At 38.1% G+C, this 24241-nt stretch overlaps 2 protein-coding genes across 2 annotated transcripts; one reads left to right on the top strand and one right to left on the bottom strand.

The window, feature by feature from the left end:
• Positions 1-12091: 12091 nt before the first annotated feature.
• Positions 12092-12457, top strand: LOC140982051 (uncharacterized). Its single transcript, XM_073448467.1, has one exon. It carries the CDS (start codon positions 12092-12094, stop codon positions 12455-12457), a length of 366 nt encoding a protein of 121 aa, XP_073304568.1.
• Positions 12458-22141: 9684 nt separating this feature from the next.
• Positions 22142-23501, bottom strand: LOC140982232 (NAC domain-containing protein 83-like). The gene is made up of 3 exons (XM_073448660.1): positions 23114-23501; positions 22689-22969; positions 22142-22596 (listed from the first exon to the last, which is right to left on the bottom strand). The coding sequence occupies exons 1-3, from the start codon at positions 23280-23282 to the stop codon at positions 22348-22350; spliced, it is 699 nt and encodes a 232-aa protein (XP_073304761.1). The 5' UTR covers positions 23283-23501; the 3' UTR covers positions 22142-22347.
• Positions 23502-24241: the final 740 nt, after the last annotated feature.

Raw genomic sequence — 24241 nt, 5'->3', positions numbered from 1 at the left:
AAGGGGTGCTAGTAAATTAGTGGGATATTAGTATTTTATTTATCATGTTAATTATTTATTAGTATTTTTATTTAACTAATTAACCCGCTACTTAACTGTAACGTCCTGAAAATTTGAAGGTCCACGTAAACCACATGCATGCAAGTTATTAAATTCTTATATATTTTATTAAATTTTTTTAATGCATTAAATGCATGTTTATTTCATGAATTTGTGTTTTAATTCATAGTTTATTTAAAGTTCATGCACTATGATTTTTAAGTTGCATTTCGCGCTCGAACAAGGAACGGAGAACAGAGAATTATCAGGAAAATTATTTTTATTACAGGATTAATTTTTATTCATTAATATGAGATGTTCTAAATGTATTTTTCTAAAAATGGGCTTTGTTGGGTATTTTTACCTGTCGGAGCATATTTTTAATCGGTACGAGAATTTTATCGAATCGGGGGACTTTTTGAGGGCTCGAGAAATGTTTTCAAAAACGTACCTAATCGAAATATTTTTTGAGAGTGTGTTTGGGCTTGATGGGCCTATTTTTGAGCTTAGTGGGCTCAAAACTCTTTTTTAATAATAGTTAATGGCCATTAGAGTTTATTATACTATTTTATTTAACCCCAAAACACACCCTAAACCTAATATCCATTTCCACCAGCCGACACTCCCCTCCACTCAGCATTTTCTCTTGATTTCAGCAGCCACCTCCAAGTAATCCATCGGCCAAGCATCTTTATTTCAAGAAAATTCCTCCGGCGCTTTCCCGTCACTTGTTTCTTCGACGTTCTTGCGTGGAATTCATCAAGGCATGCTTTGTATCATTCTTTTCTCATCAAACACGCTGTATATATTCTGTTATGTGTGCTATGCATGTGGACTTTATAGATCTTGCATGATTCAAACGCCTTTGCATTCGGTGGTTCATGGTTGTTCATGTTCTTTGCTTAACTCTCGAATTTTCTGGTTTTTTCTTTGTAAGGGCTGCTGTATTACGTCATTAGGGAACTGTTATCATCGAGGAGGAGGGGGTTTCTAGGCTGGAGTCGAAGGTTGCTGGAGTTGTTGGGATATCCGATCGAGTGGTGTCATGGGTGGTTGTTACGGCTAGATTGTAGTGGGGAGGAAGAGTTCCGGCTGTAGGGGAGCCTAACCAAGCCATGGTGCAGTCCTTGAGGGGTTGGGGCGTGTCCAAGAAGGGCTCAACAGCAGCTGGTCGCGTCCTAGGGGTGGTCTAAGCGTTTGCGTCGAGTGGGGGCTAGTGGCCAAGGGGTGCTTCCTTGTGCGCCTTTGAGTGTGCGAGGGTTGAGGGCCTGCATGGGGCTGTAGGCTCGTTTAAATTGAGTCCAGTAGGGTCCTAGGGAGGCCTAGGTGAGGTCGAATCATGGCTGGTCCTCGATGGTTCGGTCTACGAAGGTTAGAACGTGAATTCGGTGCCCTTGGGTTACGGTTGGTAACTTTCTGGATTTTCCAGCAGCCGTTCAGGGAATTGTTCGAGTGTCTAAGGATCTAGTTTTTAAGACGTTTTAGATGTTTATAAGGTGTGGTAAAAAGTTGGGAGACATTTGGTTAAATTTCAAGTCGATTCAGGTTAAAACCGGGACTCCGGTCCAAGTTTTAAAACGAATCGATCAAGTTTTGAAATAGGCTCGAGTTTACGTTTAAGAAATACTTTTATTATGTTTTGGGATGTTTTAAGGAGTTTGGTAAGCTTCATGTCAATTTTTAAAGGTCCAGAGGTAAAATGGTCATTTTGGGTTTCCAGGGGCAAATTAGTCATTTTGCACCCGCTGTTAGATTTTGGTCTTGCAGCGCTCTGAGCAAATTTTATCATATTTTAAATGTTTATGCATCACGTTTATGATTTTTATGTAATTACGAAAAATACGGTGCATGCTTGGTTTTAAGAAAAAATTACGTATATGCATGTTTTTATTATGTGGTAAATATGATGATGTTTTTGAAAGATGGGAGTTGGTTGTGATTAACAATATATGTATATGATGATATAATTAGAGATATCGTGAGGGAAAAGGCCACAAAAGGAGCCCGTTTACGGGAAAAGGCCCAAGAGAGAGCCCGACGATCGTATTTCCATTGACATGATATGATGATATGATAGGCCAAGGCTCAGTTGACGGGTGAGAGCGTCGCTGATGTCCCCGCCGCTCGGTACTGTGGTTATACGTAGATGGATCCATCGAATAGAGGTGATACGAAAGTCACAACTAATGAACTGAATTCAATTAAAAAGGAAATGTATGCGTATATGATGACATGATGAGTTATGCTTTGACACGTTTGAGCTTATACGACACGTTTATGTTCATGCTTTTAAGTTCACGAAGTATATGTTGATTGTGGTATTTTTCACTGCTGTGTGCCATGTATATGTACTTGTTATTTCTGGTACAAGTATGTTGAGTCTTTAGACTCACTAGGCGAGTGTGATGCAGGTGAGCTTGATGATGAGGGGACTGGAGGTGCCGAACTCTGAGTAGGCAGACCTGGTGCGGTGACATGACCCGAGGACTGCATGTTTTCCGCATTATGATTTATGAGATATGAGAGGATATGAACATTTTTATACGTTGATGATTTTAAGATTTTATTCGTATATGTTTGCGTAAAATTTTGGGATGAGTTTGGTTATTTTAAACTGCACTATTTTTACTGTTAAGTGTTTAAGATTATTTTTAAATGTTATGTTTTTCTGTAGAGCTCATGCATGCGAAACTTTTAAATGTTATTTCGAAAATGGTTGCTTTTTTTTTAAAAAAAATTTATTTCCGCACTTTTAAATGAGTAGACGTTTCATTAACTCCCTAATCAACATACACACACACTTACACGACACACACACACACACTCGACACACACTCACACAAACACTTGGTATTCGTTTTTTTTTTTTTTTTATAAGAACTAGGGTTCTTAGAGTATCCAGCAGCATCCCTTTCCCCTACAATTTTCTTCAGTAGAATCACGTTCGATTTTAGCAAGAAATGTGCCACAAGTCGTCCCAGATCGGTTCTCGCATATCCTCGCTTCGTTATTCGTCGTTTCGTGAGTATAATCATCAAGGCATGTATATTCTTTTATTTTTCTACATCGATCTTGTCACAGTAAATATTTGGATGCATATTGTGTGTAAAAATCCGTTTATGTTATTCAAAGTTTGAGCAATGATGTTTGAAACAATTTTGGAACGATTTTTAGATCTCAAAAATCGAATCTGCTGTCATTTCAAATCCTGCGAATTTTCGGCCGATTTTCTGGAAAAATTTCAACATTTAAAACGTAATACTTTTTGATATCTTCTATTTGACAGTAAATTCGTAATTTTCGGACAAGAGACGAGTGAGTTATGATCGTTCTCGTGTGACTGCTCAAACTGTGATGTTATAAAAATGTGTTCTTCATGTTTTCTTGAGGTTTATTGGTTGCAGGATTCGTTGGGGACCACCGGGTGATAACTTCTGCATTTAAGTTTGTCGTGTGTTGTGATCGGACAATTTTCGGTGTTTCGTTGAGGTCGGTAAGGGTTTGGTTACATTAGAAGTCGTAGGGAAGCGAATGGGTAGAAGATGACTTCTTGGGGTTTGGTTCGCGCAGGGTTAGCGCTGCAGCGCTGCAGCGCCAGAAATTCGCGCCTGTTAGTGCCGCGACGCTGGGATGCAGTGCCTAGGCGCTTAACTAGCACTACAACACTACACTACAGGTGCCTTGGCACTGGTTCATGGATTAAAGAGCTGTAGGTTTAGGTTCTATTTCCTCATTTGGTTATAATACTTCGTTATGGCCAAGCTTGATGAGGGTTAGACTAGTAGTTACGAAGAATGGGAATCGTTGAGTTATGGTTTAAGCGGGGTTTATGTCTTCCATTGCTTGGGAAATGTTCATACTCCATATAAGGACGGTTTCGGGGTTCGATGTCATGGTCTAGTATGATGGTTAAAAATGATCAAGTCACGAGTGGTCTAGAAAGTCATAAGTTGTTTAACTACTTCGTTAGGTGTACGATTGGTATGATTAAGTTATGGAATTTAAGTTGCATGAATAATGTCTTAGTATGTGCAGCGGCAGCCCAAGAGAGATCCAATGAAGCCCTCAACGCTATGTAAATATATATTTTACGTGCAAAAAGAAAATGTTTTATGTTTTTGAGGTATGCAAATTGTCTTGTGACCAATTATGAACGGGTTTGAAAGCCGGAGAACGTGTCTGGGGGCCTCTCTATCCCGGTAAAGCTTGACCGGGTTTTGATCAGGATTGGGAAGCAGTAAATCATGACCAGGGACCAATCCACCGGTAAAGCATGACCAAGGATCTTATGTATGTGGGAGTGGACGTTCGGTCGAAAGGCTGTGATGATCTCTGCCAGTCCAGTACAGTGGTTTAGTCTTATCAGGCGCATTATGTTATGGGTCACTTGCTTTGAAACATTTCTCTAAGCAAAATGATAATGATTATGCATGTTTAAGTATGTATGATGCAAGCACGTTTATGAAAAAGTTTATGAAATGATGGTACGTCTATGTTTATGTAAGTATGTTCAGAGTTTAAGTATGTATGTGCTACTTTAAAGTGCATGTGGATTTATTATATATGTCTTACTTTCTATACTCAGTTTATACATAATAAGTCTTTAGACTCACTAGACTTGATCAATGCAGGTGAGGACGAGTATGAAGAGGCGAGAAGCGGGGACCAGTGAGTTGGCTCGGACGGTCCAGAGGCCTAGCCCGAGAACCGCTTAAGTTTTCAAGAATTTTTATGCACATTAAATTCATTTACTCTGATTTTCATGAAATTACTTCACGTTGTTTAAAAAAGTACTTGTTGCAAGCTCTTTTACATTTTAAATATTCAGACAAGCATTTTTTTTGTATTTCATTTTGAGAGATTATTACTTATTTAAGAAAAATTTTTATTTTCCGCAAATCTTAAGTAGTTTTAAAGTTACGGTACGCCACACTTGTTGCCCTTAAGCTTTCGGAGGTCCCGTAAATAGCCTCTTGACTTGCTGAGAGCTCTGCTGGTGCTGCTGCATCTAAAAATCAATATATTTTAGGGCTTTCTCAAATTGGAATGCGCAGACAGTAGCAACTGCATAATCCTCCGGTCGCATCATCATCACATCACGACATATGGTAGGTCAAAGGACATTCAGGAAATGCCTTAATTTCTCAGCAGAATCCCTAGCAATAAGAGGTACAAAGTGACAACCCCTATCAAACATCCTAACAAACTCAGCCACAGTCGTGTCTCCCTGATGGAGAGTCATAAATTCCCTCTTCAAGCTTCCTCAGACGTTAGAAGTAAAATAATTCTCGTAGAAAATGTTCTTGAATTGCACCCAAGTGAGGGTGGCTAGATCAACTCCATGCTCAGCTCCTTCCCACCATAGAGAAGCATCGTTTCTCAACATATATGTAGCACACCTATGTGGGGACCCGGGCTCTAACTAGATTATCTTTGGGATTAATTGGATCTTTACTAGAAAATATGGGTCAAAATTTTGCTTTTAACATTTATTCAAATGTATATAAACAAGCACAAGACATTATATAAAATACTGTCATCTTATTCAACTACCATTAACATTCACATGTTCGTCTACAATGAACATACTAGTGTTTAAAAAATACAGTACATGTCTAGTAAGAAACACTAGAAATCTTCATCTACGCCCGTAATCTCCACGCTATCTCGATCTCTCATCTTTGTCTCGACCCTGATCCTGTCCCACCTGTGATCATGCACACATACAGACACAACCACAGCCGGATACTCCGGTGAGAACAAATCCCAGTATAAAACATGTATACATGCATGTCATGCAGTTCAATACATAATCATAAAACATGCCATCAGGAATAAAATTCAATAACAATATGTTCCATAGTCTATGAAACAAGATCAATGCAACATAACTCAAACTCATGTCTGGACTTAACTCGATTCTAACTCTAGGGATCCCGGTGTGAATAAGACGTCACAGTCTGCCACCTACCCTCCCAATCGGGGTGACGGTACGTCTTATTCCTAGACTTCGGTCATGTCTGTATCGAATGTCTACAATCGGAGTCAATTCTGCTCCTATGCGTCGATATCACCGAACGTCTAGCTTGGCAAGTCTGCCAATGACTCTCCTATCTTAAATGCTTGAATATAAATCTATAAACAAAGCATCAACATATAAAAAGATAACAATCTAGTATGTGATTTTGGGAAACTCAAATCAGATCTAATTCGAGTTATATCTCCCCGAATCAACATGAATTATACCTTTCTTTCTGTCAATCTGACTCTGTCGAAGTCTCGAACTCAAGGCCTGTCAATACTCAATCTGGGAATGACAATATCGAGGAGTACAATATCAATACACCAATCAATTCAATACTGGATATAATCAGAACGAAATCAAATTCTGTTTCGACAGCATAACTGCATAATCTCAATATACCCAACACTAAAAATCAACAGATATCCGTTCTCGCAACTCATAATCAATAACAATACAAATTTGATATCAAATCTCAGTCAAATCAACTCTAAAATTCATAACAATTCTATGCGGTATCCGTTCTTCAATCCGGTTTCGATTATATGATGTCTAACATATCAAGAACCTTATATAGGAATCATATCAGATTCTGGCAAAACCATAATTTCAAATCATCTCAAAACATAGTAAAACTTACGTCCAGTTGAAGCCCTTGTCGATAGCAATACAGTACTGAAGTCGGATTGAAAATCAGACGGGCGGATCTTTCACAAATCACAAATATAGAAGATAAAAGGCGTAAGGATTTCTCGTAGCTTCCCAGGAGCTCTTCTCGTTTCTGTTGCTGAGGGAAATGAAGGAAACCAACATCTTATATATCTCTTGCATGTTAACGATACGTGTCATTATTTTTTTTTTCACACCTTTCAGGCGGCGCTCGGGCGGTAACCGATTACCGCTCGGGCGCCGAACACTCTGTACGGTACCTAACTTGTTGTACACTGGCGCTCGGGCGGTCACAAACTACCGCCCGGGCGCCACATCTTCTGCCCGAACGTAATGCTATTGAACAGTGGCGCTCGGGCGGTCGAAAACTACCGCTCGGGCGCCAGACTCTCTGTCCAAAACCCGTTCTTGTGATGCATTGGCGCTCGGGCGGCCCTTTTTTTTTTTTTTTTTACCGCTCGGGCGCCAACAGTTCTGTACAAAAATATGCATCAATCCATGCTTCACCCAATCTGGTCCCGGAATGGTCCATCTATAATCATATCCATTCAAAAATCAATAATCTCAGATTAATAGAATCAAAATCTCGGGCATTACACCTAACTCGGTCAGAATTTCCCATATAAAGACAACGAAAATTCACATCAAGAAATCGAATCCAACCCTCAGCAGCAAACGGGTCGGTGGTGCCAGAAAATTCCTTCGTTCTCAGCCTTCGGAACTGATCATACATGTCATGTTGTTGCCTCGGAGCATGCTGAGCCTGCTGCTCAAAGAAACGTGCCATGCCCTCTAGAACACGAGTAACAGCATCTCCATTAGGAGGTGGGGGTGCATTCCCTTGACGATCCCCATTAGTCTCAACTTGCCTATCGGTACTAAATGCGCGTCTAGGAGGCATTATATCTGAACGTTTTCCAAATTCTAAACGTAACCAACATGCATTTAAAATGCCCATTAAGCCCATTAGTTAATAGGCCCATTAAGCCAATTAGTTAATATTTAAAATATTCTGTTTAGAAAAGTTTGTGAAAATATTAGTGGAGTTCTCAAAAAGTCCCTATTTTCATTGAAAATTTAATACTGGTTTAAAATACGACTTGGCGTATAAAAACACCTCATTTTCAAAAATTCCATTTAAAATACACCACACATTAAACAATTAAAAATAATTATTTAATAAAATATTTTCTCTCATATGGTCCACGGCTTCTGTTCCTTGATCGCGTCTCGAATAATCTTTAAAACACAGTTTTATGCATTCTAATAGAAAACCCTATTTTTAAACATGTAATCATGCCCAAGATAATTAATTCATGCCGTTAAAACCATTTAATTAGTCTGTTTTCATTTTGTTGCATGCAGTTGGATTACGTCATTGTATTTTGGACCTTACAGAATATGCAACAATTTTTATTGAGAGATGCAAATGAATTTGATAACGATGTGACATATCTTTGAGTAATAACTTTGACATGATATGTTTAATTGAGAAAACACTTTTTCAAAATACACGTCTTACTCTAGCCAGAAATTCCTTGCAATATTACCTCATTAGATCATAAAGGATATCTTTACCCACAAATGAGCAGTCAATCCCCAACTATGGAACCTTGGCTCCTAATTATGTTGGGATTTAACCTAATCTCACCACCGGATGACCCTTCTTGGGTCGGTAAATGAGTCGAAGTACAGTGCTAGTACACAGAGCTTCTATGTTGTCTCGGGTCAAAAGACTAGTGGTGTACAATCATAACATTAGACTATTTCACTCGATAAGTGATAACCACTTGGAATGTCCAAGGGAGAGTTGTTTAGTGTGTCATCAAATGACTTTACATCTGTATGAATGAACATCTTTATGTCATTGACAATGAAACATGAGGTTTACATCACATATGTTGGTCTCAAGTTAGAGAGACCTTTATCCTTATTTTATGTAGCTGAATCGACAAGGAACATGTTTAGAATATATAGTACGCTTTCCTATTTAGTTTCATGATATTACGTTGTGAGACAGACCTCATGGTAATTATTTTATGTTCAAAGACTTTATATGTAGCTCCCATCAGTATACAGATAAAGTAAATTACATAATTGGATAAAGCCGTAAATATTGATTGATACTTCCGGAAGATCCCAGGTCATCCATGAGCTGGGACAGTAAATGGATAGCCCGGATCATGGCAAGTTTACGGAAGGAGCTCATAAGTAGTCGGACATGTGAGTGTCCGGGATGTCATTTACCCGAGCAACCAGAGGCCCGAGCTCTCGGGAAAATTCCCGGGTGATGACTCTCTACCCGGGATGCCTCGATAATAGTACCACACTCGAGTGTGAGAGCAGGTAATATCTTAACTCGATAAGCGTGCCTGACAGAATCATACTGATTTGATGTGATGGAAAGGACAGATCGACGTGACATGAACTTTATAATAGATGGTTATAAGTAGTAAGTAGGTACTGAAAACAAGGAAAATCATTATCTATCTTCCTATAAATATGCAGGTTTGTTTTGCATTATATTCACTCACATACCCACACAAGTGGCATTTATTTTTCTGTAAAGCTAAATTTGTTTTCTTCATCCCCACCTGCTGACTTAAGCATCGAAGTGGCCACGCTAGACAGCCCTCCGGCGTTAATTCACGTGTTTGTTTCCCTATTTTCAGGACATCATTACAGCTCTATCCTGGGGAGATAATCTCGATTTGGGATTTATCTTACTGCTCATTTTTTCCTCATCAAACTTCTTATCAGATTCAGTGGAATGCCCGACGCAGCTCACCCTATTCATCCAGATCTCATCATTGGCATCGTCTGTGGGAAATTGAGCTCAAGACTTAGATATGACTCCCACTATAAGAACGAACATGGAAAACTCTTGGGTCCCTGGAGATTACCCACCTCTCTCTGGTCAAGGTGGCCCTCCACTCACTGGACCTCAGCCTACTATCAATTTGTCACCTGAAAAATTGGCTCAGATTATATCCGATGCCATCGAGAAGGCCATAGCAAGAAAGGCCCATTCTCATCATTCTACCCAGCCAGAGCCTGAGCAGGAGCGAGATCAAGGGGGCAGAGAAGAGGAGATAAGAGCAGAGGAGAGTGAGTCTAGTGATGGATCCAAGTCCCCTACTATAGCTGAAGAGCTGGAGGAGTTGAGGAGGAAAATGAAGATCTTAGAGGGGTAGGTTGGAGGTCGGAATAGTACTCAGGTAGTCACTAAATGATGTCTTTTTTCTGATGTCATCGTTCGGGAACCTCTGCCTTGGCACTTTAAATCTGCAAAGATGTGGATGATATACTGGGTAAGTCCCGAGATATTTCTTGTTTTATTCCTAATTTGGAAGAAACGTTTGCCACTCTCATGCATTATGGGATTAAGCTGAACCCGGCCAAGTGCATCTTTGGGGTGAAGAGTGGTAAGTTTTTGGGTTTTGTGGTTATTGATCGTGGAATCTAAGTAAATCTCGAAAAATTCAAGTCAGTACTAGACATGTCATCCCCTCAATCCGTTCGAGAAGTACAAAAACTAACCAGGAGGATTGCTTCACTTTCCCCGTTCATATCCCTATCTGCGCACAAAAGTTATCCATTCTTTCAGATCCTACAGAAGGCACAAAATTTTAGTTGGAATGGGAAGTGTGAACAAGCATTTGAAGATCTCAAGAATCACCTGGCAAAGCTTTTAGTCTTGGTAAAGCCAGAGCCTGGGGAAAAATTGTTTGTTTACTTATCCACCACTGAGTATACTGTCAGCTCTGTGCTTATATGGGAAGAGGGATTCGACTAGAAGCCTGTGTATTATGTCAACCATGCTCCTAGGGGAGCTAAGCTCAGGTACAGTGAAGTGGAGAAAATATCCTTGGCACTGGTCATGACTGCTCGAAAAGTTACGACCTTATTTTTCTCGCATCCGATCATTGTGCTCACCGACAGTCCTCTTGGGAGGATCATGACTCACCCGGAGGTTTCTGGAAGAATGTAAAATGGACAATAGAGCTGGGAGAATATGATATTGAATACAAGCCTCAGGTCGCCATCAAAACACAAGCCCTGTCAGATTTTATTTCGGAAATGACTCAGCCAAAGGAGGAAGAAGTATGGAGAGTATTTGTAGATGGAGCAGCAAGTCTATCCGGATGTGAAGTCAGAGTAGTGGTAATAGCACCCTCGAGAGAAAAAATCAACTTGGCATTGAGAATTGACTCTCTGGTCACCAACAACGAAGCAGAATACGAGGCTGTACTCGCTGACATATGCGATGCCCGGGAAATAGGCACCTCTCGAGTCATTCTTTACTCCGATTCACAATTGGTTACTCGGTAGATAAAGGTAGTTTATAAAGCCAAGGATGACAAAATGCTCAAGTACATGAAATCCGTTAAAATCCAGATAGAATCTTTTGTGGATTGGAGCGTTGAGCAGATCCATCGAAGTGAGAACGATGAAGCAGATACCTTGGCTAAAATGGCCGCCTCCTTGTCAGAAGTCAATACTCGAGAGGTATTACACGTCAATCGATTGATTCTCTCTACTGAGGAGGAAGTACTACCGATGCAAGAGGACTCATGGATAACACCACTGATCAAATTCATTGCCCATAATATATTACCCGAGGATCGAGCTCAAGCCTAGAAAATAAAAAAACAAGCTCTCAGGTTCGTTCTTTTGGATCAATTCTTATATAGGAGATGATACCAGGGACCTTTGTTGAAATTCTTAGCTATGGAAGAGGTAGAATATGTCCTCCGAAAAATACATGTGGGATGTTGCGGGGAGCATCTCGAGAGAACAGCGTTGGCTCGGAAAGCAATGTTGGCCGGGTTCTGGTGGCCCAGTATGAGCCAAGACTCTTCCCGGGTGGTTCGAGCATGTGAAAGGTGTCAACAACATTCCAACTTTCAACACAGCCCGACCACTCCTATGAAACCTATTTGGGCATCTTGTCCCTTTGACCAATGGGGTATGGACATTGTGGGACCCTTCTCAGTATCTCGAGCTCAAAAGAAGCTTCTTGTGGTAGCAGTAGACTACTTCTACAAATGGTTCATGGCTGAACCTCTGTCTAAAATCACCGAGGAAAAAGTGTTGAAATTTCTCTGAAAAAACATTGTATGACGGTTCGGGATCCCCAGGAGATTAATTTCAGGCCATGGAAGCCAATTTCAAGAGAAAAAGATAACGTCCTGATGCAATGAAATGAAGATCACTCTGTCTTTCACCTCAGTTGCTTACCTCCAAGCAAATGGGCAGACAGATGTAATAAACAGAATTATTGTGCAGGCCTTGAAAACTCGACTGCAAGAAAAAAGAAAAGACTAGGTGGAGGAGCTACCTGGTGTTCTCTGGGAATACATGACTACACCACGAGCTCCCACTCAAGAAACTCCTTTCAATTTGGTCTATGGTTCTGAAGCAGTATTACCTGTGGAAATTGGGCAATCTTCCGTCCGGGTAGAATCTTACCTGGAAAATAATGATCAAAGCTGGGCAATTGAACTAGATCTGGTGGAAAAGAAAAGAGAGCGGGCAATGGTTCAGATGAAAGCTTATTGGGGCCGGGTTATGAAATCATACAATAAACGAGTCCGGATCCGGGACTTTCAGATAGGAGATTTAGTCATGAAAAGATTAAATCCAACCGGAGATGTAGGCAAGTTAGAAGCTCGATGGGAAAGACCTTTTAAAATTACTCGGAAAGTTAGCTCGGGAGCCTTTTAACTGGAAGATGCTCAGGGATACTCTCTTAAGAGACTGTAGAATATCTTTCATTTGAAAAAATATTATTCTTGAAATGTGCCTATTACTTGAAGTGATATTATCCTTGTTATCTCTTGCAATGTTACGTCTTGAAGATGCTATACTCTGTTGCTGCTTATTGATTTTATTGAGCTGGAAATGGTCCCATGAAAGAGTCTTGCTAGTTTTATTATTTTTGTGCTTGTTTCATTGTTTTGGCTTGAATATATGGTGACATGGAATATCCTTTCTTTTCGTACAAAGAAGTAAAATGAAAATTTTCGAACTTTTTACCATGAAAAGTTCTTAATTTAACTACGCACACTTCGTGCAAGTTTGTTATTCTAGCATGCAATTTCTTAAAGACATCAAACGTCTCAAATTTTTCTCTAAGGAAACTTACCCTAGTAAAACGCGAAAAATCATCAACACATACAAATGAGTATTTCTTACCACCCAAGCTCTCAACATCCATTGGACCCATTAGATCTATGTGCAAGAGTTCAAGGCACCGTGTTGTCCCAAAGTGTTGCAACACCGGGTGTGCAACACGAGTTTGTTTACCTTCTGACACGGTCCATAGACATAAGCATTACCTGAACTCAAATTTGGCATACCTCTCACAGCATCAAACTTCCACTGATGTCACAGTTTTTGATACCAGAGGACTAGATCACTCACCTTGGCACTACGACAATCATCACCTTCTCACAGTTGATATCAATTGTCAGCAGATCATGCACCTGACTTTACACAAACATTGGCATCGTTAAAAACTTCACAATTATTTTTATTAAACCTGACATGTAAATCATCATCACAGAGTTGACTTATTCGTATTAAATTTTAATTAAGTCCTTCGACGTGTAGAACATTATGAAGTTCAGGAAGCCCATCAACATTTAAGGTTCATTTGCCTACAATTCTTCTTTTGGCACCACCACCATAGGTTACGCGCCAACTTTTTATTTCAACATACTTCATGAGCTGTTTTTTGGATCCTGTCATGTGACGTGAACACCCACTATCTAAGTATCAGGTTCCAGCAATGTTAGTTTTTAAAGAAATATAGATGACATTGCATCGAATAACTGTTTTGGGTACCCATATTTTCTTTGTGGATGAAGTTTTGACTGTAGTGTTGTGCAACACCTTGTGCACCACCCGATTTGATTGCCAACTTAAGTAGTTATCTCTTAGTCTGAAGCAGAAGAGGATGTGCCCAGGCTTATGGCAGTAGTGACAGATAAAGCGTCGCTTTCTTTTCTTTGATTTAGAAGTTGACACTGGTTTCTTGGGTTGTGACATCTTCACTCGCAAGTCAACTTTCAAAGGAGAGAAAGAAGCTCTGTTTTGTTTTAGTCTTTGTTCCGAGGCTAGCTTTGAGATTGGCAGAGTCTTCATAGAAGGGTTCACTCTTAAGAGGACATAGTTGTATTTACTTATCTTTACAAACACAATTGATTTTGATCCGGAGTTGGAAGATTCACGATGTTCATCTATGCTTTAGACATATCCAAGACCAGCTCTGCCATCCTTTCCAATAGTTAGCATTGAGTCAAGCTTTGATGAGCTTGAGTTGAATTTAGCAAGAGTTTTTGAGGCCTTCTCATGATTATCTTTGGCTTTGCAAAGTTCAAGATCCTTTCTGCTTAATAAGATTTCAAGTCGAGACAAGCTGCCTTTCAGCTCAGTATTTTCTTTTGAAAGCATTGATTTTGTCTCATTTTTTTTGAGCCAGTCATCATATAGCTCTTCATACATCATCTGAACGGTCTCTACGGTAAGCTCTTCTTGACCAGATTCTTGGATTTCGTCAAAGTCGGAGTTCTCCAGAGATTTAACATTCAGACACAATGACTTTGAGATAGTGTTGCAGCCTGGTGTTGCAACACCAGTGGCAACACCAAGTGGATTGATTTGCAGTTGACGTGAGCTCTTCAAAACGGTAACAAAGAAGTAAAATCATCTCCTTTACTGGATCCAAGTTCTTAATTATAATCTTCATAACTCAAGGAAACTGCCATGATTTTATTTCTACGAAGCCGATTGGCACACTCATTTGCATAATGTCCATATCTAGAACACTCTCTACATTGTACAGAATCCAATCTTTTAGTTTCTAGTCGAGCCATCACTTCATTTCTTGGTTTAAAATTCGCTTTAGTAGGTGTAGACACTTTATTTCTCTCAAAAGGGACAAAAGAAGGTTTGGGTGTTGACATGTTTTTCTTCTTGTCTCTCATTCTCTTTAAGTAATCACCAAACTTATTAGTAATCAAGGAGATTGACTCCTCACCGAGATCAGATTCATTAGCTTCTTGAATTAGATTGTTGACGGAGTCATCAGTAGCTTGCAATGCAATGGCCTTCCCTTTATTGCTTTTCCGTATATCCAAATTCATCTCAAAAGTCCTAAGAGAGCTTATCAAATCTTCTAGATTCAGATTAGACGTGTCCTTTGATTCATCAATGGCACAAATCTTGATGTTAAATCGTTCAGGAAGAGATCTTAATACCTTTCTGACGAGCGTTTCATTAGACATAGGATCACTTAGACTAAAGGCTTCATTGGCAATATCTCAAAGTCTTCGATTATATTCAATAATTGTTTCATTGTCTTCCATCGTTAGGCTCTCAAATTCGGAGGTCAGCTTCCTCAGTTTGGTTCTGCGGGCACTTTCAGATCCTTCGCAGTGCTTTTGGAGAATGTCACATGCTTCTTTAGCAGATATGCAATTTGTAATTAGGCTGAACATGTTGACATCAATCGAGATAAATATAGCATTAAGTGCCTTATAATTAAAATTTGAGGTATGAAAATCATCATTAGTCCATGCATTCTCAGGCTTTACTCGGCTGTCACCATCTGCATCGACAATTCTAGGTGGTGAAAAACCATCTAAAACTCGTTGCCACGCTCTTTCCTCGATGGATTTTATGTACAACCTCATCTTGACTTTCCAAAACGCATAATTCGATCCATCCAATACCGGTGGTCTAAAGACGGCACTTGAATCCAATGCGTCCATTGATTTATTGATATAATCCTGTAAAAACAATAGTAAAACAGGATCAATCATTTAGTATATCAAGCGTTGGCTCTAATACCACTTGAAAGGAGGGGTTGTTGATCATAAATGTTCAGGAAATTAATATATTGTGTGTATCAGAAGTTATTGTTATGTTCTGGTGTTGTCAACACGAGCACATAACATGCAGCGGAAATTAATTATTTAACACACGAGTATTACTTGAATAAATAGAGACCGGATTTAATTTATGCCCGAGTACAAATACTTGACCCTCCAAGGAATTAAAATACATCAAAATAAACCAATATTAAAAACAAGATGCATAAATCGAAGTTGCTTAAAACAAATAAAAGAACACTCTTGATCAACACTTTGAGTCAGTGTCGTTCTTCGTGTTTCTTCAACGCCAATCTGTAACACGGCATGAATGTGAATCAATCTGTTGGAACATTTCATGTTCGCAATCTTGATTTTGATGTTAACAAAACTTGTTATTGTGTTTCTAACATATTTACTCAAGTGTGAAGTTATTAAAACAAGAAGCAAGCTGAAACTGAATTTTGTACAAACTGAATTTCTGGCGAGTTTCTGTGTTTTGATGATATCTCCCAGCTAGATGATTCAAATGACAATTTGCCAACCGAACTGAGTAGAAAACGCAATTTGGAACAAGTAGTATTTCACGTCAATTGGGTAGAATCGGAATTTATCTAGTTCAAACTGATCGTAACTGATCGCACGAAGACATCAATAAGTTGGGTTTGAGCAGCTGCGGTATTTTGGGCATATCTCTCAGCTCGGTTATTAAAATGAAGCAGTTCAGTATATGTTGTAAAGATAAGACAATGATCTACAAATAATCTTCAGAAGTCAAAGTCTGAATCGAAGCTTAAGATGCTGATAAATGGCTATGAATCTACTGGTTCTGCACAAACTGAAATCAGCAAGGCTGATTTCAGCACACCAGTTGAAACTGAACTGAACCAGCTGCTGACCAGCTGAACTGAACTGAACTGAACTAGTTATTGACCAGCTTAACTAAACTGAACCAGTGGCTGATCAACTGAACTGAACCCGCAGCTAACCAACTGAACCAGACCAGCTGCTGACCAACTGAACCGAACCAGCTGCTGATCAACAGAACCAGTTGAACTGAACCAGCAGCTGACCAACTGAACCAGCTGCTGACCAGTTGAACTGAACGACTAGTTGAGTTGACCAGGGTTGACCAGTCGGGAAAATATCCAGCAAGGCGAATTTGACCGTTGCAATTTCAGAAACAGTACAGAAACTTTCCAAACGGTCATATTCTTGTGTCTAACGTATATATCATTGTTGGAGCTTATAAATACAACATCTTGAAGATCAAACAAGAGCTTTTGAATTGGATTCAAAGCATGGGCAGTGAGCAAGAAGAAATCAGCTAGTTGAGAGCACAAGACCTTGTGTGAGGATACATTTGAGATGTATACTGTAACTGATAAATTCATCACACACAATCACTCACACATATACAAGAGAGTTGAACTTCAAAAATTAGTTGAGTAAGTCTTTACACAAAGACGTAAAACATTGTGTTTGTAGTCTTTGCATATGAGACATGAAATAATATTCTGATTGTGAGGTGCTGCCTTGAGACGTCTGCTATTCGTTTTCTTAAAACTTGCTAGAAATTTTTTTTTTTCAAACCTTACATAGCATCGGCCGAACCATACATATTTGTATAAAATATTTTTGATATCATTTTAGAATAAATCAACCAACTAATATTTTAAAACCAAAGGAAATAGTTTAGGATAAAAATTTTCTTACATTTTACTAAACTAAAAACATTATTTGAAAAGTATAGCCCATACTATAACCTCTCAAAATCTTTCATAAATAAATCATCGTAAGAATATCATTAACATCACTTAAAATCATAAATCGTAACTATTGCGGAAAACGAGCGTCGGTCCTCGGGTTATGTGCACCTTCAGTCCAGTCAGATCAACCATTAAGACCTCCAAAAACATTCTTATCATAATTATCTGCATCAATCACACCTAGTGAGTCTAAAGACACAACACATCATATTCTTGATAACGAGTAATACGTAATACATGTTACATACAACGGTGAAAAATACTTGTACTTAAAATATCATTTTCATCATAAAGCATAAATTTTAAACATAAACATTTTCATAAACGTGTAAAATTATAAATGTTTTCGAATCATTATAAGCATATACATATCATCCTCAACATATACATATCCATATTCATGTTCATATACGTGTTTTGTTGAATTCAGATCGTTGATTGTGACTTTCGTGTTCATATACGTGTTGGGCGATGGATTCATCTACATGTAACCATAGTACTGGGAGGCGGGGACACCAGCGACACTCTCAGCTGTCAACTGTGCCTTGGCCTTACATATTAACATATCATCGGGTTCATATACATATCCGTATCCAAGGAAATACGACCGTCGGGCTCCCACTGGGACCATAACCCTCATGAAATTTCCAACATATCATGGTATTAGTCACAATTACTTTACTTCCTTCAACGTTTCATATTTTCATCACTTTATAAAATTTAAACATGCATATAACGTTTTTCTTTTAAACCAAGCATGCACATGTCTTTTAAATGTCCACGTTAAATCACAAAATTCATAAAAAATTTTAAAAATAACCTTTTTAACATATTAAAACTTCATAAACATTTAAAATAAACGTTTTAACATCATAAAAGTTTAAAATAAATATTTAAATCATAAACGTTTAAAATAAACATTTTAACATAATAATCCATAAACATAAAAATTCCATAAACCTTTAAAATTGACATATTGACATAAAAATTCATAAACATCCATAATCATTGAAAATAATAATATTAGCATATAAAACAGCATTCAGGACACTGCCATGACGTTTACTAATTTTTAGGCGTGAAAATATCGTTTTACCCCTAGACGTAAAATTTCACGTTTTTGACTTTTTCTTAATTCTTTGACTTTAACATGTCCCAAATAATTATTTAAGCCTAAATTAAAATTTTCATAATTTTATTTAGCTTCAAAACTAGGCTTTTTAATTAATTCGTAATTAGTCGTTTTGAACGCGTTTATTTCCCGAAAAACCCCTAACTTTAATATAAAAAACCTAAATTCAAAATTTAGTCTTTTTATATTATTTTAACCCTCGTGAACCACGACTCGACCCCCGTGAGCCGTGTTTCGATTATTTTAGCTTTTAAAACCCTAACTTGACCTATTTGTTTCGACCTCGAGCCATGTCTCGATTTCCTCGAGCCACCCTCGAGCCATGTTGAACCAAACCCTGAACAACCCATTAGAGCACCCTACTGGACCCTTGGATCCCTTAGAAACCTTCCCAAATCAAGAAACCGAAGCTCCCAACCCCACCCATGTGCTGGCCGAGAACTCCCATAGTGTTAGGACTCTTTTTTTTTGGTACTTAGGACCATGTACCGTGACCCAGCACTTGAACCAGACCCATGTGCACTCACCTAGGGCCCTAAGGACTCACTCAAGCCCAGCCCTCGAACCCAGGCCGAGCCCTTCTACCTGCGCAATTCTACAAACATGCGCGTGCCTCATGAAACTCTCGGGGAGGAGTCCTTGTTGGCAAGGACTCCTCCCCGCCCACTTAGCTCGAGTCCTAGCATGACTAGAACTCTAGCCTTGACTCCCCCACGATCTTGGCTAGTCCCTGAACCCAGCCGAGCCATCAAGGACGAAGACCGGACCCTTATCTTCCCATGACAACAACACGCTTTACCAGCTTGTTGTTTCGTGCTTTCTAGCGTGTGTAGTGTGATCTTAGGACTCTAAAATTCGTGTAAATCCATACTTGAACGTGTCCTAGTCATGACAGCCCTTTTCAAATCATAATAACGTGAATTTGCAACAAACTTGAGCTTTTATAACCCATACTCATGTGAAAAACGAAAATAAGTTTCATGCCACTTGATTTCCATACAAAACATGCATAAAATCATAATATGGTGTGATGATGTTTGAAGGAAAGAATAGACGTGCCTTTGCGTATAAAACGCACGAATTATCGTTGACGATTTGAAGAATGGCGACGAGGAACGACGGCTTGAAAACTCTAGCAAACTTGATGCTTTTTCCTTCTTGCTCTTGTGTGTGCATGTGATGTTTTTGCTAGGGAGAAAGAGTTTGAATTGCCTTGGAGATTGAGGCGTGGGGTTTTAAGAATTGTGGGGTGAACTTAGTATATTATATATTAATTAATCCACTAACATGGTTAGGCCCATTAATCGACTTAATTAAGCCCATTTAGCCTATTAGTGTTTAATTAAAATATTTAAAATAATTTTGCTTAAATAAGTTTGTGAATTTATTAGATGGGTTGCCACAACGTTCGAGTTTTTGTTGAAAAACCAAAACCGATAAAATTTACGTCATGGCGTATAAAATCACCTCAAAACCCCTTATTTTCAAAAATACTAAAAAAGCATCATCCATATTTTAAATAATTAAAACAATTGTTTAATAAAAACATTTTATATTTTTCAGCTCTCGGTCTCCGTTCTTCGATCGCAACTCGAATAACCTTTAAAAATACATCTTAATGCGACCACGTAGAAAAATATAATTTAAACATGTAAATATGCACAACATAATTAATTCATGCAATTAAAACATTTAATTAAAATACAAGAGAATTTAATAATTTACATGCATGTGGTTCGCGTGGACCTTCGAATTTTCGGGGCGTTACATGCCTACAATCTTGAGTGCTAGGAGTTTCAATTAGGCAAGAGATAAGTCCTAAGTTGAAATGATTTTGTACAAGGTGTTGTTCAAATCAAAGTCTTCTAGTGAATCCTTCCCAAGGGGAAGAATGGGTGACATAGAAACATTTGAAGTCTACGAACATCCATAAACAAGTTCGTGTCTATTTTTTTTAATTGCATTTACTTATAATTTTCATTGCTTTTAAAGATGTATTGTTGAAGCATTTTTTGTGTTCTTCAAATACCAAAATATTGTATACAAGGTGTTTGATAAAATGCTTCAACCAAAATATTTTTACTCATTCAACCTGCATATCTTTTAAATGATTTATAAAATATTTAATCGGTTTCTACGAAGGATTATTTCGAGTGTATTCCGCTTGGTTTGAACACCAAACTCGATTTAATTCATCGGTGTTCAATATTTCAAGAATCGAGCTATTGTAGCTCAACTATTTTCCCCCAAACCGATTTAAACACAATCACTCAAATTCTTCAACATGAAAATCATCTTCAACTCTGAATGTCTGGTATTTTCAGAGAACCATTCCAGCAGCTTCGTAAATATCCCCTAAAAGCTGTCCAATTCTTCTCAAGATACATAATATATATCTTCATATCTTGACCTAATTATCTTTCCATAAGAACAAAATCCTACAAACATGGAAACAAGAGTTTATTAAGAATAAGACTCTATTCAAATATAAGATATATCTTAAAGATAAATACAAAAAACAAATCATAATAGATAAATAACAAGATTAGATTAGGTCAACCAAATTTATGAATAAATCTTATCACTAGATCAAGTCGAATTAATCTAAAAATGTAAAATTTTTATTTTTCAGTTTAAATAAAAGACAAAAATTAATTAATAATAAAATGTACTTTCATCTATTATAAGTAGGAGGCGTGACTCCTGGTACTGTTGGGATATGACAACCTTTTGCATGGTCTATTTCTGTATTAAGGAAATTTAAGTCAAAGTTATATACAGCAGTTGGGAGATTGTGGGAGTATCACTTTGCCTAATCTTTGTCATTTCATAACATATATATATATATATATATATATATTGGGGAGGTCTACCATCTTTTATTTGTCAAATGAAAGGAATCTTGCATGGATTTCTTCAACCCTAGGCCCTAATGATTGAAATTCTTGGTTGTGTCGCCCAATCAAATCAAATTGTATGAATAGCATAACTTGCACGAAGAAAAAACAGAACTTGCAAGAATAAGCAATTACGATAATTATTTGGTCATTAAGAACTAGATTTTCCAATGATCGGTCATTTCTTGTTTTTTTAAGGATTTGTTTTATACTAGGAAAAAAACTCCTCAAATATCATGTATATATATAATATTCGATTTAGTAACGTGACCTTTGGCTTTACAAAAAGTTAATGTGTAATTATGTTTAACATAGACTGTAGTTGTAGCAACAATATTGTTATAAGTTCTAATAAATATATGCCAAATATGGCATTTTAAACTTCTTCTCAAATTTTAAATTGAGAGTTGTAAGATTCAATAAAAACATTGGTCCCTCGCAGGGAACTCGATACCTAAAAAATAACTCCTTTTAGTTTGCAATAAGGCTAAGGGAACCCTATGCGAATGAGATTTTGCAAAATATATGTTCTTATTCTTGTGTTTTGGAAAAGAGATTCTCTTTTACCAAAGATCGGTTTATGTTTGCACGTGCTGCCTTTTTTCTTTCTTCTTTTACTGAACTTTCTTCGATGAAACTTGGCAGGAGCAGTTATTACCAGGAAAATTATTAATACTAATGCTTTTTGCATGGTGAAAAAGACAATGGACTCGAGATTGATTACCCCAATCAAAGGATCAACTCCGAAATATGTTGATTTGAGTATATAATGATCTTATGTTGCTCCTTAATTAAGATAACTTGAAAAACATGGAAACATTAGGTTCAACATGTTTGTTGGTTTCTGCACAAGTCTACATACATATTTAAACAGGTTCTTGAGTAAAAGGAGTCCCTGAAATCTAATCAGAAAGACTCTTGTAAGTAGTTAATATGTTTATTTTTAAGGGCCTGGCTTCCTTCTGAAAGTGTTGGGCAGAGTATCGCAGCTACTGCTTTCTTCATGATCATCCGTTTCTTGGTTTTTCGAGATCTCTGTGATCCCACTTGAACCGGAGGATGATGAAGCCGGGAGTAGGTTCAAATCAGCCCTCTCCCGGGCCATAAAATCAAAGAAAACCGGCCCCGTCGCAACATCACCATCGCTCTTGTTCCTCCTCTTCAAAAATATTCTACAGAGAACCCAATTTTCCTGCAGAAAGTAATCGACATAAAACAGATGAAATTCGATTCTTTTACAGTTGTTGCTTGGTATGAACTGAAGGGGTCTGATCCAGTTTTCACCTGTGCTGAAAGTTTGGTTTGTGGGTCAGAGCTTTGATCGTCGATGAGGCGATATTCGTGCATGATCCAATCAGTTCTGCCCCCCTTTGGAGGCTTCCCCCTGTAGAAAACTAGAGTTTTTTTCATCCCAACAGGCTGGTGGCCGCTTCTGGAACCCACGATTTGCTTGTCTACACCGGTTGCCTTCCAGTACCCCGAACTCGTGGCCCGGTTCGATCGATTCCCATTTGGATACTTGACCTCTCTGGTGCTGAAAAAGTATCTCTCTTGCTCAGAACCACCTATACAAACTCAATGCCATTAGCATGAATGACCCACTTCAAATATGAAAGCGTGCTGTTTCTGTTCTAAGCTCAAAAGACTTGATTTTGAGAGTGGGAAAGTTTTGAATAAAAGAACTATCTTAAAGCAATCGAGGAACCAACCAGGCAAATCCCAAGGATCAAACTTGCAAACGTCAACTTCAGGGATAATTGAAGCAGGTAAAGGATAGGACAGCACTTTGCGCTTCAAGTATTGTACCACAAGCTCTTCGTCCGTTGGGTGAAATCTGAAACCAGGAGGCAATCTCCCAAAGTTGAGCTTATGATCCATATGTTTCTGAAAATTAAATCACGACCAAGAATTCGAAAACCATGCACTTATATTAGCTTACAACTAACCCATCTAAGTGGAGAATATTATACACAAGAAGAAGAAGAAGAAGAAGAAGAAGAAGGAAGAAAGGGGAAAGGTAAGGTGTATTGTGGGTAATTATGAGACGGAAAGTGAGGCTTCTTTATAGTAACGAGGATGTTAAGGGAGAGGGGCTTTTAACAGAGATGAAAGGAATGATGAAATATTTGAAGAACCTATGTGGCGTGAGCTATACATAATTTCCCAACAATTTGATTTTTTAAGTTGAAAAACAAAAAGGGACAATATCTATTTTTGAAATTTAATTGTTTTTTTTTTTGCTAATAGTGATTTAGCTCGAATTTGCAACCATTTCTTTCGCATTTCTTCACAAAAGTTGAACAACATAGTAACATGGCTTGTTTTCTCTACGAAAACGTCAAATCCTTGGCAAAATTATCCAACCATTTTTTATGGGAATACACGTAGCTGTTAAAAACCAATCCTCAACGTTTTCTTCTCTTTACTATGTGTGTTGTCATGCCATCTCTGTCTGTTTCCCTACTCTATATACTTCCTTTAATTTTCTGTTTGCTTAGTTTTTTTATTTTATTGACGCTCAACTCAGGCACACTCAAATATTTTTTCTCGTGTTCTTAGCAGTTTGTTCCATGACAACTTCAGAATTCGATTTCATCACGAGCTAGGTTGATATAAATACAAACGACACAATTGATCGAACTAGATCAAATAGTTCTCATGTTAGATTTAGGAATTTCACAAAAACTCTTATTAGATCATCTCACTCACTGATAAATTTTGTGAGACGATCTTCTATCCGACTCAACTAATGGAAAAATATGACTGTTTATGTCAAAAATATTGTTTTCATGATAATTATGAATTAAATCAGCTCATCTCACAAATAAAATCAATGA

Source organism: Primulina huaijiensis, chromosome 8 (assembly GCF_012295235.1).
Source record: "Primulina huaijiensis isolate GDHJ02 chromosome 8, ASM1229523v2, whole genome shotgun sequence".
Taxonomy (NCBI): domain Eukaryota; kingdom Viridiplantae; phylum Streptophyta; class Magnoliopsida; order Lamiales; family Gesneriaceae; genus Primulina; species Primulina huaijiensis.
The sequence above is the reverse complement of the archived record's forward strand: the minus strand, read 5'-3'. Positions and strand labels throughout refer to the sequence as shown.